This window comes from Oncorhynchus kisutch, linkage group LG17 (assembly GCF_002021735.2).
Source record: "Oncorhynchus kisutch isolate 150728-3 linkage group LG17, Okis_V2, whole genome shotgun sequence".
Lineage (NCBI taxonomy): Eukaryota > Metazoa > Chordata > Actinopteri > Salmoniformes > Salmonidae > Oncorhynchus > Oncorhynchus kisutch.
Window position 1 is genome coordinate 17,323,616 of NC_034190.2, and position 15,160 is coordinate 17,338,775.

At 39.7% G+C, this 15,160-nt stretch overlaps 3 protein-coding genes and 1 long non-coding RNA gene across 4 annotated transcripts in view; 3 read left to right on the forward strand and 1 right to left on the reverse strand.

The window, feature by feature from the left end:
- Positions 1–2,475: 2,475 nt before the first annotated feature.
- On the forward strand, positions 2,476–5,704 carry LOC109907264 (homeobox protein Hox-A7-like). The gene is made up of 2 exons (XM_020505142.2): positions 2,476–3,116; positions 4,812–5,704. Exons 1-2 carry the CDS (start codon positions 2,756–2,758, stop codon positions 5,171–5,173), a joined length of 723 nt encoding a protein of 240 aa, XP_020360731.1. The 5' UTR covers positions 2,476–2,755; the 3' UTR covers positions 5,174–5,704.
- On the reverse strand, positions 4,320–7,278 carry LOC116354329 (uncharacterized). The gene is made up of 2 exons (XR_004203552.1): positions 7,133–7,278; positions 4,320–5,147 (listed from the first exon to the last, which is right to left on the reverse strand). It is a non-coding gene; the product is annotated as an uncharacterized LOC116354329 (long non-coding RNA).
- Positions 7,210–15,160, forward strand: part of LOC109907261 (homeobox protein Hox-A3a-like) — a 35,554-nt gene continuing 27,603 nt past the window's right edge. The window contains exon 1 of the mRNA XM_020505136.2: positions 7,210–7,321. The gene's annotated coding sequence lies outside the window, so the exon portion shown is untranslated. The remainder of the gene's footprint in view (positions 7,322–15,160) is intronic.
- Positions 9,434–14,655, forward strand: LOC109907262 (homeobox protein Hox-A5-like). Its single transcript, XM_020505141.2, has 2 exons — positions 9,434–12,898; positions 13,552–14,655. Exons 1-2 carry the CDS (start codon positions 12,307–12,309, stop codon positions 13,806–13,808), a joined length of 849 nt encoding a protein of 282 aa, XP_020360730.1. The 5' UTR covers positions 9,434–12,306; the 3' UTR covers positions 13,809–14,655.

Consider the following 15,160-nt stretch of genomic DNA (forward strand, 5'->3'; position numbering starts at 1 on the left):
GGAGCCATATAGTGGTGTTGTGACGCGCTAGGCCTTGAGGACGCAGATGGACCCCAAACTTCAAAGGCTCAGCCAGAGACATAGCAATAAAACGCCTGGTCTGCTATACTGTCTGGCATTCCACTTTTAATGGGTTTATGGCCGTCCAGACACAATTAGACCGTTTCCAGAACTCGGCACCCATTTGTTTTTTCTCTTTTCTGTGGGACTGCAGCATGGACAAAAGGCCTAGCGGAAATGATCAGCTTTATTGGCCTCTCCCCCGAATGTTGCTCGCCGGACTCATGGTCATCTCGAGCGACCCTTTGTTTGTACCTGGCCTGGGAAAGTTCTCTCTCAGTTTCTCTGGTAGTAGCTAGTGTTCTGTTCACGCGCTGAAAAAACAAAAAGGGCAATAAAACAACAGCCTTATATGAGTCAAGACCTAATCTCAGTATAGATGAGACCAACATGAACATTTTAGATATACTACTCTCGATTGTCATCATCGGACCTCCAACATCTATATTCCATGTGGAAATAGAACTGCAGGCAATGAGAGCCACAAACATTAATCGCATTCCTATTATGTGATTTATTTATGTATTTGGCCCCTAATGGGGAATGGGTGTGATTGCAGTTCTCAGGGCACTGCACCTTTTCCACCCTGCAACTACGTGTAGTGACCAGACGATGGCGCTGATGTTCCATATAACAAGGCTCAAAATGGCCTCGTTTAAACACTTATCCTTTCTGATTATTTTCGGATGAACATATTTTGACATGTTTTGGCCTATTGGTGGATTTTCGTTTTATAACATTGTAATTCTAATTGATGCTTGCTATTATAGTCTTTATAATGATGTTAGCTCTTGTAGACGTTGACACATCCGCGGCAGTATTTAATATTTAATAGTAATATACATCTAACATTTAAAATAGTACGCCTTAGTCTAGTCAAAACGTGAAGGCCTATCTTTTACTTGACGCTACAGAAAAACCTGAAACGTAGTTGTTCCGCGTGTCAAATGAAAGAAATCAGGCTTTTAGAAGGCCTAACTATTATAGTTCAAATGTGTTTATTTACATCTTTAGTTTAGGCCTATAGGAATAGTAAAATGGTTTGTACATATGATTCGTAAAGTAATTGGGAAATAATTTGCCCTTTTCAAATAGGCTTATCTTTCATACTCTACATTTGCAATATCTCTACATAAAATGTGATATGTGTTCAATTTGCTTTAGGCTAATCAATTTTGGAATTTTATGATATGGCGTACTAAAATATCATATGTTTGGTGGTATTTAGATTAGCCTAAATGGGTTAGCTATATGCTCAGTAACTCCACATATAGAATTTAGTTGTTTTTTGTTGTCCCTTCTGTGTTTTCTTCCAGATAACATTGTGGAATGCGGAAGAATTTACATAAACGTTACCAAATTAGACCACGGCCTATTGCATATAAATATGTATAGCTATCCCTCGTTAAATGTGTGTTTTACATAATTTGGGAGGATTCTTTTTGGGATTTACTGACCTATCCTAATAGGGACAGATACCTTCAATGGTCTTTTTCAATGGTATTTTTTTCAATATATATATATATACATCTGATTATTTCAACCTCCAAGAAAGCAAAAATAATACAAAAGTAGTAGACGTTTAAATGTACCTCTGCAAATAACGTTGTTAGTTTTAAATATTCAAATGGTTTTATTTCATTTGCTTACCTAACTTTTATGTTTTCAGTTAATACTTTGTTGAATCTAGCATTAGGTTACCACTCAAAATAATTCTCAAATATTTCACTTAGGCCTATATTTACTTGCAACAATTACTTTTATATTATCTTATTTGAGACGCAACAATGGTAACTGAAAATATTTACAATTGTAAATGGTATTATTTCAATCAACACAATATCAAAGAAACTATTGTAAAATGTTTCAACTTTGAATTGATCAGTCCTTTGTAGCCTATAATACAATTATCATGTTTTGATGTTTGTTGTGTCACATAGTTCAGTTTTACCCATATGGAGAAATATATTTATATGAATTGAACAAAACCTTTTGAATGAGTACACAATGCAGTTTTATACTCTTAGTTGTGTATAAATTACAGATGTTATGAGGTGGTGAAAACGATTGTATTAGGGTGGTATTATGGTGTATTATGGTCTAGTATGGTGTAGTATGGTGTGTTATGAAAGCCTAAATGCCACAGTACGTTTCTTTTATTTTGATGACACTTCATATGTATAGGCTTCCCACAGTGTTTATGAGAGGCTGTGTGTCCAAAGAGAAGAGAGGGTGTGTGTGTGTGTGTGTGTGTGTGTGTGTGTGCGAGTTAATCCTGGGAAATTCCATGGTAACAGAGTGATGCTGAGACTCAGATTGTCCACTTTAAAATGTCTAACAAAAAACAATGATTGCAAAGTTAAATAAATCATACAACTCTATGCACAATGGGTACTTTTATACATTTCCACAGTTTTTTGTTTGACATATTTTTAAGTGAAAATTCGGAGTCTCACCATCACTTTGTTACAATGGAATGGCCCTCCTACTCTGCAGTCTGTGCATTATAATGAAATCTCTGGTCCCGCCGGTGATTGGCTACATCGGTCACAGGGCTGGATCACGTGGGTGAGTTCTTTGGTCCTGGGGAAAATGGGGTTTGGTGTAAATCCAGGGTGTATTGCTGTCATATATCACACTACCTCGTAAAAACGACACTGAAGATTCTGGCCCAACAAATCACAGAGAAAAAAATATGAGTTCTTATTATGTGGATGGTCTTTTTAACAAATATACGGCGAGCGGTTCTTTCTTCCCAAACGCAGACCTAGGTTCGTGCACTCTTGTACCCGATGGAGAAGGACCCGCATCTGCTCACAACGCCGCAGCCCCTGCCTTCCCACCGTCCCTGTCCGGACTTTACAACGTGAACAATGCAATCTACCAGAGCCACCCGATGTTTAGCCCTGGTTATGGCCAGGGGCCGGACATTCGCAGTCTGCACTGCAGCTCCTTCGACCAGAGTCGTCTGTTCGGGGACAGCTGTGTCCAGCCGGGGCCCCTCACCTCGCCAGAGGACAATCACTACCGGATGTACCCCTGGATGAAAACATCAGGTACTGTCTAAGATGAGTCCTTCCTTCCCAACCGGCTCCTGCAGAGCTCTGCTGTAATGTCAATGAATCTACAAAACCTTGGAATACTTACCGTGGTCTTAATGGCGCAATTAATTACTTGAAGCCATTGGTATTTCATGGAAAGAATTGTTCAACTTTTATTGCGCAAATAATGAGTTCTGTGGCCATAAACGTATTATCCCTTTGCTTCTGCAATGCTTTTTGACTCTGCTTTCTTACTGCTTCTACTCCCCTTTGTGACAATAAAATACCAGACTAGGTAACGACAAAATAAAGGAAACACCAACATAAAGTGTCTTAAAGGGGATTTGGGCCAGCACGAGCCAGAACAGCTTTTAATGCTCCTTGGCATAGATTCTACAAGTGTCTGGAACTCTGTTGGAGGAATGCAACACCATTCTAACACCAGAAATTCCACCATTTGGTGTTTTATTGATGGTTGTGGAGAATGCTGTCTCAGCCACGCTCCAGAATCTCCCATAAGTGTTTAATTGGTTTGAGATCTGGTGAATGAGTGGACCATCGCATATGATTTACATCGTTTCCATGCTCATCAAACCATTCAGTGAACATACTTGCCCTGTGGATGGGGCATTGTCATCCTATGGGGGCATAGCCATGGTAGCCAAAATAGTGGCCTACCCAACATTTTTATATATGACCCTAAGCCTGATGGGATGTTAATTGCTTAGTTAACTCAGGAACCACACCTATGTGGAAGCACCTGCTTTCAGTATACTTTATATCCCTAATTTACTCAAGTGTTTCCATTATTTTGGCAGTTACCTGTATGTTATAGTGTAAATCAGTGACCGTGCGCTCCGCAGTTCAACCTTTTGAATGGGATAGGGATAGCAGATGTGATTATCCTCATCAGTTTCAGAAACCTTTTTGTAGACATGGATATAATCTATATTAATGGTGGTTGTAAATAATATCAATGATTGGCAGTGGTAGCCTATTAATAGTATAGTTTCTGGCTAGTAGGGAATTGGTAGGCAAGCCAGTGTTTAATAAAGATATACCCTACCAATGAAACTAGCAGTAGTAATTGCCTAAGGGTTATGTGGGTATGACCTAGAAGTGGTGGACAAGCACATCCTTCTAATTGGAGAGGTATGCAGTGCATTAGCTATAGGCTACAGGCTAGAATCCCAACTGGAATATTTTTAATGGAAGGAAGTCTTTAAAAAAATAAAGTTTATTGAAGTGTATATAGGCTACATGAGGCAAAACATCGACTGTCCTAAAACATTTTGAGAAAGACATCTTAGTAACAATGTCACAGGCACAAACTGTGTCACAGGCACAAACTGTGTCACAGGCACAACATGTTTTTATTTATTCATTGATTAACTTCTATAGAAATAATACATGAATGCAAAATCACACAATTGTCACATATGTCATTATCAATATCATGATATTATCAGAGTTGTTACATATGTCATTATCAATATCATGATATTATCAGAGTTGTTACATATGTCATTATCAATATCATGATATTATCAGAGTTGTTACATATGTCATTATCAATATCATGATATTATCAGAGTTGTCACATATGTCATTATCAATATCATGATATGTCATGCTTGTGTAGAACATGGTTTTAGTATTGTAGTATTTTTATTCTTGGACCTAGCAGATTGAAACCCTTTTCTCTTGTAGATCCAAACCGAAAGCGTGGACGTCAGACCTACTCCCGGTACCAGACACTGGAGATGGAGAAAGAATTCCACTTCAACCGGTACCTGACCCGTCGTAGGCGCGTGGAGATAGCACAAGTGCTCTGCCTGACCGAGCGCCAAATCAAAATCTGGTTCCAGAACCGGAGGATGAAATGGAAGAAAGATCACAAGGACGAGTCCTCAAGCTCGACCCCCGGTGCCACCAGCGAGGACGTAAACGAGGATGATGACAGTGATCCGGTAACCGACGGACAGTCCAAGGCCGAGGACGCCGAGGACGGAGATTCCCAGTCCACCCGTGTGGCGTCAGAAACCCCTGCAAGAGGAGATGGAGGCGATTAGAAACACTCCATAAATGTTCATATTGGTCACTAAGGAAATGTTCATATTGGTCACTAAGGAAATGTTCTAGATGCAGACTGTCACAGAATCGATACACTCTGTTCGATCAGAGCTTAGAAGCCTGATTGAGGAAACGACTTGCAGGGCTGAAATTGAGACGCACTAATTTAATATATACAAGCTAGTGAAAACACTGGCTATAGCTATAAAAATGAATATAGCTAAAGGAAGATGAAAGGGAACGGATACTACCTATTTACTCTACGCTATTACTATGAAAACTCAATTTGATCCTTGAATGTAGAACAAGTCTACTATAAATGTTATACAATATTTAATGTTAATCGTTGGGAACTATTAGATATTTTACTACTGAAATAACATTCCTGAACAGAGAACTACCTATGGCGACAGTTGCATTCATGCAAAGAATTTACCTCCAGTTTCAATTGACTTCGAGGAACCTTTTTCGCACTCTTTTTGTCTCTATTTCAAAGCGAAATAAATGCAAATGTTGAATCATCTGGTGAATATGGCTTTAACGTTTAACTGTAGCTTATTAACGTTGTATTGCGCTGCTGTCTGTTATCATGTCTAATGTTGTGAGAGCTTGTCTTTTGGGGTCGAGATTTGTAGAGATTTGAATAGATATTTGCATGATTTCCAAACAGCAATCAAAAAAATGAATTGTCCAATTTGTATACCCTACCTCAGATTTTACGTCAGAGACTAAACCTATAGCCTACTACTGTCTCACTGAATTTCAACACTGCCTAAGAAGGACTTATAAACACTGTATTGTAACGTCGTGTTGCTATTGTATTTTCATCTCCTTTTTTGCTTTCAATTATTCTAACTAGCTATAGCCTAGGGTCAATATCATTGTTATGGACGTGAGTGTGTCTGCTTGCACGTGTAAGTCTGTACGTTTGGGAATGTGTGTGTTTGTTTTATTTGAATCTAGGCTATAGAAGAGAAGCGGTCCAATGTTCAGAAATGAGCATTTGTTTTGCAATGTGACTGGTGTAAATAGACTGATTCGACACTCACCGCTTTCCCTCGGCGGTATTCATATTGTGACATTATGTAAGATGCAATAGTAATCGAATAAAAACAAGACCATTCGGTTTGAAAAATAGCTTCGTAACGAATTTCCTGTAAGCCAACCATACATTGATTCAATCTTTAGCCAAAACATTATGAAATTCAACTTACATGCTAAAATCGATGGTACTACCTACCCTACATTAGGCATGAGTGACCTTTTCACGTTCATTTAGTTATTCTAACATTTTAACATTTAAACCATTTGTTTTTATATGACAAGAAATACTGAGCCTACAAATACGCTATTACATAAGAACACGGTGGCCTATTTTAACATAGTCTATTTAGCACGAAAAGTGAAAAAAAAAGATTAAACCAATGCAACATTTGCTTAATGAAGAGACTACAGTATGGTAACTATGAGGACACAGACTGTACAGGCTGTGTGTGTGTGTATAGTCTATTGTGAAGGGGATATTACTGCATTCCCCCTCCTTTCGGTAAAATGGCGCCCAAGTTCTGACCTGCCCCGTCCTCTCCCTCTCTGTTTCTTCCTCTCTCTCCTCCTGTCGCTCTCTCACTGGGTCATAAATCCGTTGTTGTTTATGAAAATTTACAACATTGCAATGCAACTTTACGAGGCTCCTCGGCTCCCCATTGGTTTCCGCTGGTCACATGGCATGGAGCCGTGAACATGAACTTTTTATACATAATTTCCTTTTCCAGAATAGAACCGCACTCATTTAAAAGCCTGTGTCTGCCATCCAACCCTTTCTGTAATGTAAAAGCTTTCACTCTTCCATTTCTTTTCGTCGTGGGTAACGCTGTTTTGCTTTTTAGTTGTTGTTTATTTTACACGCAGTGCAAGGAGCAGTTCCCTTCTCATGGAACCGGACGGTTTGGATTCATTACCGGGGTCCTCGTGACGGTTTGGCACATTGGACGGGTTGAGTGCGTCGTTGCCTGATCCCGGGAGCGTTTGGATTCGTCCAGGATCCAGCTGTCAGAACAGGGGATCTGGTCGCTTTGCGCCAGCGGCACTTGTCCGTCCTCTCCCTGTGACATCACCACACACCATGAGACCCGAACACCTCACATACGGTAAGAATACTACTTGCTTATCATGATTGGATATGATTTTGTAATCATGCAAAATCATAATAGAGTGAGCATTCAAGTAAAAACAACTTTCTATGCTTGTTTAGTTTTAAATAGCGATGGCTTTCAGAAGAGTGGTTGGAATGTTGTGTTGCAGGGTTAAACGGGTTATGTCCGAAAATGTAATTTGATAATAACAATATGATAATTATTTGCATGATTAATATCAATGCTATGGTTCGTTGATTGTGGTCTCTGGGCTTGACCTATCTAAATATGTTATTCAGTACTAATGTAGGCAAATGCTTTTTCATTATCAGGATTTGAATAATTTATTGGCGATGCATGCTATTTGTGTTTATTTGTTGCTATTCAAATGGGATGGTCTTTCACCAGCTCCGAATTGGAACTGTGGCCAATAGGCCTACTCTTTGTCGCCCTCTTGTGGGAGAAGTGAGGTGGTGTTTTGGTCACAGCGTTCTGTCCATTTTCTCTCATTTACATTCTATTTGTTAATTGTGCCAACACAGAACTTCCCTTTGTCTTTTTATTCGTGCTATTCGTTAAACCATAAAACAGGGTTGTACATTGCTGTTTGTATCATGATAGCATGGTTTCGACAGATGTTGCAGTTGTTTTGATTTGAGGAAATTATAGATTAGCTTAATCTAGAGTATTCTTGCTCCAGTTTTCCTCTCCTCCGTGATGTAACATCAGAACCACATCATCGAAAGGACCTTTTATCAATGACCCATTAATCTCGATGATGTTCACGCTTATAATATTTAGAAACGATATGGCTACAAAAAATATGCTATTATTGCTATTTTGCTGGTAATATGCAATTCATTTTCATAAGAGTTTTAAATCCTCTACATTGGCACTGCATAAGGCCCAATATAGCTGGAATCTATTGTTCTGAATAGCAGTAGTGCTCAACGTTTTTTTATTCAACTATATGATAGGTGAGCTAATACTACATATATTTTGTCTGTGTAAATTCAGACTAGATATAGAAAATGGCAAGGTGTAGGGTTATGCAGATAACCTGCAGAATGGTCAAACATCAAGACCTGATGACGAGATAAATGCAATCATTATGAGCACAGGCAGAAAGAAAATACACTCCCCCTTAAAATGGAGTTCTGATTGTGACAACAGATGGTCAAGTGTTCTTTACATAAGATCACGGGACATCACAGAGAGCCAGAACGTCACAATAGACACCATTCATATAACAATAGATTGTCACCTCCAAATGATGTCATAGAATAGAACCTGTGAGACCGAAACGTCACAATTGATATGGCAAGATTATTACCTCAAAATATGACACAAATTAGACACCGAGAGACCGAAATGTCACAATAGGCATCAATACCATGGAAAAAGACATGGTCTTTTGGAAAAAGACAATAGCCTATTGTTGTGATGCATTTTATTACTGTATGCGTGCGTGTCAGTTTGCATAGTTTTCTTCGACGAGTTGCGTTTTAGAATTGAATCCGTTATGGTTCACCTCTTAAATGTGTTTTTAGAGTTCCGTTTACCTTAGTGGCTCCAATTCAATATCCTCCTCGATATTTACAGTGGTAATGAAACTAGTCGAGAAAACATTTCATATATTCAGATTAAGAGTGTTTAATAGTCACATGTACATTGTTGCAGGTGTGATTGCAGGGTACAGTGAAACCCTTAGGCTCCGAGCTCCAAACATTAGAATATAGCCGTACTGCTACTCCCCTACACTATACAAAATCTAAGGTATCTGAAATGCTGCTTGAACAGTTTTGTATGTTACGCACGTAATACATCCTATGTAGCTAATGAAATTTATGAGCAAATAAAACTGAAGCATCGTGACATTTTACTCACTCATCAAGGTTTGAAGCTGCATTTCAAACTGTTAGCATTTTACCATCTGGAGAGCACGCGCCCCTCCCTGCTCTGTGCGCCACAAGCACGCACACAGAGTCCTTAATCCTGATTCTTTTCTCTCTTTTACTTTTTTTTTTTTACATCCTTACGTTTTTAGCAGATGCTGACACTTGAGTAGAACGCAACTAGTCCGGTCGTTTTTTTTTACTCTCGCACTTCCTGATTTGCCCCCTTTCCCTGGGTGGGATAATTTCTTGGGAACTTTGTTTCTATTGGCCATTGATGAATCAGATGTTAGCTCTTAGACTCCCTAACAACCTCTTTAAAGCCACAATCACAAACACTACTGGACATTCTAAAGCACAGAACCTATCCTTGCTCCTTCCAACATCCGGAACATGCTTGTATGCGCTCTCAAACTATCACTGAAATGTAAGACCTGGGCTCGCATACAGGGCTCCTTTAGACACCGCTGTACACATCTGGTCCTGAGTGCAGCTTGTTCCTCGGCTACTGCAGTGCCTGAAGGGGCCCTATTACCGCTGTGAGTCTGCATCCTTCGTACAGCGTACTTATCCATCACGCAGTTAGTGCCGACGCTCTAAACTGACTGTGTGGGGCGTCGTATAGCCTAAATACGGGCCATCGTCTTTTGGGGACTATAGGACCCAGAGGTCCAATGGATTTTGGATAACTAGGGCCTTCGTTGCCAAAACGAGACTACTGTAAACCTGCAGTCGCGTGCCCCAGTTTCTAGTAGCCTAAATAGACGTTCCAGATTAACTGCACCATTTCCCGCTTAATAGCCACGTCTCTTTTGTAAGGCTACATTATTTAAAAAGTTATCGCTCTGCCTGTCCTGCTTGTACACTAATATAACCCTGCTCCAGCTATAGAGTCACATTCTCATCAACTATTATTATAATCATCACCACTTCTCCGATTTTAGTTTAGGCCTATATACAGTTTATCTCTACGTTACACCAACAAACCAGCAACTCAACACCGATGAACAGCAGCTATAATCAAATAGTGCTAAATGAATGTCGTCATATGTTTGTTATTGTTATTGCTTGTATTGATTGGGCCTACATTATTATTACTTCTGCTGTTACCGATATATGTCTTTCTTCATATCATATTTCGAACCTAATTTTAGATTGTCATTACGTAGTGCCTTATCTTTGTATTTTGAAAACTTGACAACACTTATCACTTAGCCTACTTCTTTCGCTTCCTCACTCCGAGGACATTATTGATGGAAGGAAATGGGTGTGGGGAAGATGCCGAGCAAGGCCAAGGGAAATAATTTCATTTTCCCTTTGTTATTTATCCATGTAAAATGAACGAACATTCCTAAACAAAAAGATCAAGTTTATTTCGCCTATCGTCAGACATTCTTTGAAAATGTATATTCTAATCTGCGTTTAGATTACAACATGTGTTTAGATTACAACATGTGTTTAGATTAAAACATGTGTTTAGATTACAACATGTGTTTAGATTACAACATGTGTTTAGATTAAAACATTTGTTTAGATTACAACATGTGTTTAGATTACAACATGTGTTTAGATTACAACATGTGTTTAGATTACAACATGTGTTTAGATAACAACATGTGTTTAGATTAAAACATGTGTTTAGATTACAACATGTGTTTAGATTACAACATGTGTTTAGATTACAACATGTGTTTAGATTACAACATGTGTTTAGATTACAACATGTGTTTAGATTAAAACATGTGTTTAGATTACAACATGTGTTTAGATTACAACATGTGTTTAGATTACAACATGTGTTTAGATTACAACATGTGTTTAGATTACAACATGTGTTTAAATTATGACATGTGCTTACATTACAATATGTGTATAGATTATTTTCAAACATACCTATAATTTTTCTGCTCCTCCTTTTCCTGTTCTGAAAATGGACTTTAGTTATCCATATTTGCAAAAAAACTAAAGCAAAATGTATATTATTGTTATGCAATTCATGTTTTCTAGAGATGAGGCTATTCATTACACACAGCTGCAAGATTTGATGCAGATTTTTTTTGTGCCTAATTATCTAATTAGCATAATTCAGTCATAATTTGTTGATCAAAACCTGGGTTATTTTCATTCAGACTTCTAAAATTATTTATGGAATTTCACTTGAGGGGTGAAGTGTTGTCTATTGAGACTACTGTAGTGTAGCCTACTTTCTGTCGTCATCTAAAAGACGAAACTTACGTTGTTTCAAATGCCAATTTTTTTGCGTATCTAACATTTATGAATGACTGCCTTTCTATTAGGTTGGATTATAACTGCAGGTTGTGACGGCTCTATGCATATCAGTAAACTAAGCTTCACCTGTTAAATGATTATTAGTGATAAACACATTTGCAATTTATTCAAATGTCCAAAGAGTTGATTCATATAGGATATTCCAACATGGTTTAACGAAATATTTAACTACATTTAAGGTTCTAGACATATACATTTTTCTTGTACTGTACGTGTTTTATTCCCAACGCGAAGGTTAATGAGGATAACATTGAATACAGATTTCTCTCTATACTCTCTATCAGTGGAGAGGTTGCATATTCAGTATACACTGCGTTTCTTGTTGTATTGTTTGGGGAGACCATGCTTTTGCCGCAATGGTCGTTAACCTCTGAACGACCCCGTTCGGAGCCCACGCCTCAAACACTGTCGCAGGCAGTGCCAGACTGCGACCAGAAGATGGCGCGCGACGACAATCCAAGAGACGCAACCCGGGCCCCGCGAGCGCCCTGCTAGGCGCATACCCAGGCGCGCCTCCCTAACATCCCACCAAGATTTCCTATTTGTGCACGAGTTTACCTCTGGAGGTCATCAAGCAGGATTTACGACTGGTCAACAAAAGCACGTGATTCTCAGCCGTACCCCATATTTGGGTGCCTACGTAAGAGAGAATCAAGTACATGTTCTACTCATTTCCATAATTCATCATAAATTGTGCAAGGGTGCTATAGAACGCGCAAAACCATCAAGAGCCACAAATCAAGTACACACGTTATTACTTTCTCCACAAAAAATCAACAAATACCTGCTAAACAACAATATTGGAATTATCAACCAATGAGCTCCTATTTTGTAAACTCATTCTGCGGTCGCTATCCCAATGGCGCGGATTTCCAGTTACATAATTATGGAGACCACAGCTCTGCAAACGAGCAATACAGGGACCCCACGACCATGCATTCCAGCAGGTACGGTTATGGCTACAACGGGATGGACCTCACTGTCAGTCGCGGTAACGGGCACTTTATGGCCAGCGTGCGGCCACAGGGCTACTCCCCGAACCAGTCGGTGGCGACAACAACGTCCTCGGTCGAGACGCCCAGGTACACCCAGCCCGCGAGCGCCACCGAGACGACGTCCCTCTCGCCTCCACCTGACCCGCTCCCGTGCTCCTCCTCTGTCGCGAGCTGCTCGTCTCCGGTCAGCGAGTCTCAACCTCAACACCGAGACATAAAGAACTCCATAACGAGCCCCTGCACGACCCCGAGTTCGAATGGAGGCACGCTGTTGAACCGGGTGTGTGTATCCAAAGCGTCCCCCCTCCAGGAAGAGAAGCCCGCGGGAAGGGCGCAGACAACTTCCCAAAATGTCACCGACGGTGCCCAGCCCCATATTTACCCCTGGATGAGGAAACTGCACATAAATCATGGTAAAACAGCTTTGTATTTTGTTTAGGTCGACGCTTGTGTTTGTGTTTTGTACTTGATACAGCTCGTATTGTCTCTGTGTGGGTTTGTGGTGTGTGTGGGGATGGTGTGCCCTATAGCCATTTTAAGGTGTGCTTGTTGCCATTTTCGGAGCTCAAAAGTATTTTCCCAAATCATTATATGAGAGAAAAATCACATCTATTCGATATTTTATTAATGGTAGTTTTAAGGGGCGTGTGTATTGGCGAGATTTACGCCACCTGTTTAACTGCATATTGTACCTCAGGCGTTGGGGAAATAATTCAACGTGGCATGAAAACACAGGACATTTTCTTCTTACCAAAATGCAGGAGGTGAACATTTGATGTAAATATAGGATGATAGGTTTTCTTTTGCCATTCTTTCGGATTATTCTATATTTGTATGGCATTTTTACAAGACACACTTTGTGAAATTGATTGGCACTTCCACTGCGTTTTAAGGTGTATGTGAAATGTGTGTGAATAGTGTATAAATGTGTGTTTATGTGGATTAGGCTCCATGGAAGAGTGATCAGTAAAATGCATTGCCTGCATAAAGCGTTAGTAAACATAGTTGTGTAGGTTGCTATTTTGATTGTGGGCTCATGGTTGCATCCTGTGTGTGTTACCACCAGACAGTCTGACCGGACCAGAGGGAAAGAGGGCGAGGACAGCCTACACGCGTTACCAGACACTGGAGCTCGAGAAAGAGTTTCACTTCAACCGTTATCTGACCCGCAGACGGAGGATCGAGATAGCGCACGCGCTCTGCCTATCAGAACGCCAGATCAAAATCTGGTTCCAGAACCGGAGGATGAAGTGGAAAAAGGACAACAAACTAAAAAGCATGAGCATGGCAGCGGCAGGGGGTATAGGTTACCACCATCCCTGATATTCGGTTCCCCGATGAGCACTAATAAAATAATACAAATCTTGGGAAAACTTCCCATCATGTCAAAAGCCCAAGAGACTTTCCGAGGGCTTCTTAGGACAGTGAACATCCACGTGTCCATGCAAGCTCCAGCCTTTAAAAATAATTTCCTCTTTATTTATTTTATTTTGACCATGATAATGCTTGTGTGAGTAAAAAAAAATTACTTGCGTTCTGTAAATGTTTGTCTTAAAGGAAAAACCAATGGGAAATACATGTTTGTTTAACTTATTTCTTGTTAAAAATGGAAAAAACTTACCACAAATAAGTCTATTAACTATCCAATAAAAGTTGTGTAGCCTATTGCACTCATAAAACAGTATAGGAAATCAAATAAATAATGACCTGATAAGAAATGTAGTTGCTTTTGTGTATAGCCTTTGTTTTATATGTATGTATGTAAGTAGGCCTATGTATTTATTTGTTGAATGTATTGTACCAAACTCAGATAACTTGTTCCTTATTGTAGACACACTTAATAAGCCCTATGTGATTGTTGTGCGTTGTGAACACGTGATGGAACCGCAGTTCCGACCCAGTGTGTGTAGCTGTGCCTATGTATCCTTCTTTTGCACGAGCTGCTGTAAAGTTGTTTCACCTGGCGCATCTTCTTACAATGTGTTTCTGTCTTTTGTGTGTACGTTTTTTCCCTCGTTAGTTTGGATGGGAAGGGTTACATAGTGGATCCCATCGCGTAAGCGCCATCGTGATATAAGCTTTTTATAAATGTTTTTAAAGAATGACTGGAAAATTAAAATAATATTGTTATGGTGACGCTGATTATAATAAACTTTCTACGGGAACAACAGACTGTAAATTATTTGTTATTTCGATGATTTCTTCATGTGCCTAGGTGGTAAAACGCATGTTTGTATGTCTCAGAATTGTCCAACATTTTAGTTGTTGAATGCAAACTTCATAGGCCTGCTGTAACTTGTTTTTGTAGGTCAAGACTATGTCTAACTGAAATGCAGTCCTGAAATGTTCGTCCCCCCCCCCAGTGTAACCCTTTCACCCCATTGATTGCATTTGAAACTTAAAAAGCTACACTTTCCCAGCTAGTTTCAAGGTCGAGAAAATCAACAGGTAGACAAATCTATATCCGCTTTCTTTACTCACCTTTGCACGTGGGTCAAAAGCGGGTCCTAGCCAGTGACCTGCTCTAGGGGCTCTGCGTCCCCTGTGCTCGAGCTCACTACTCTCATGAAATCCGTTCGACTTTTTGAGCCGTAAACTTTATTATGCCGGTTCCGGCCTGACATTTGGGTGCCAAATGAATGGGGGTTTTGTCTATGAATTAGATCGTAAAAATC

Excerpts from the sequence above, each read along its gene's own strand:
- LOC109907264 (XM_020505142.2), top strand. The coding sequence starts at position 2,756 with ATGAGTTCTTATTATGTGGATGGTCTTTTTAACAAATATACGGCGAGC. Across the intron at positions 3,117-4,811 it reads CCCCTGGATGAAAACATCAG|ATCCAAACCGAAAGCGTGGA; the intron begins GTACTGTCTAAG and ends TTTCTCTTGTAG.
- LOC109907262 (XM_020505141.2), top strand. The coding sequence starts at position 12,307 with ATGAGCTCCTATTTTGTAAACTCATTCTGCGGTCGCTATCCCAATGGC. Across the intron at positions 12,899-13,551 it reads GAAACTGCACATAAATCATG|ACAGTCTGACCGGACCAGAG; the intron begins GTAAAACAGCTT and ends TGTTACCACCAG.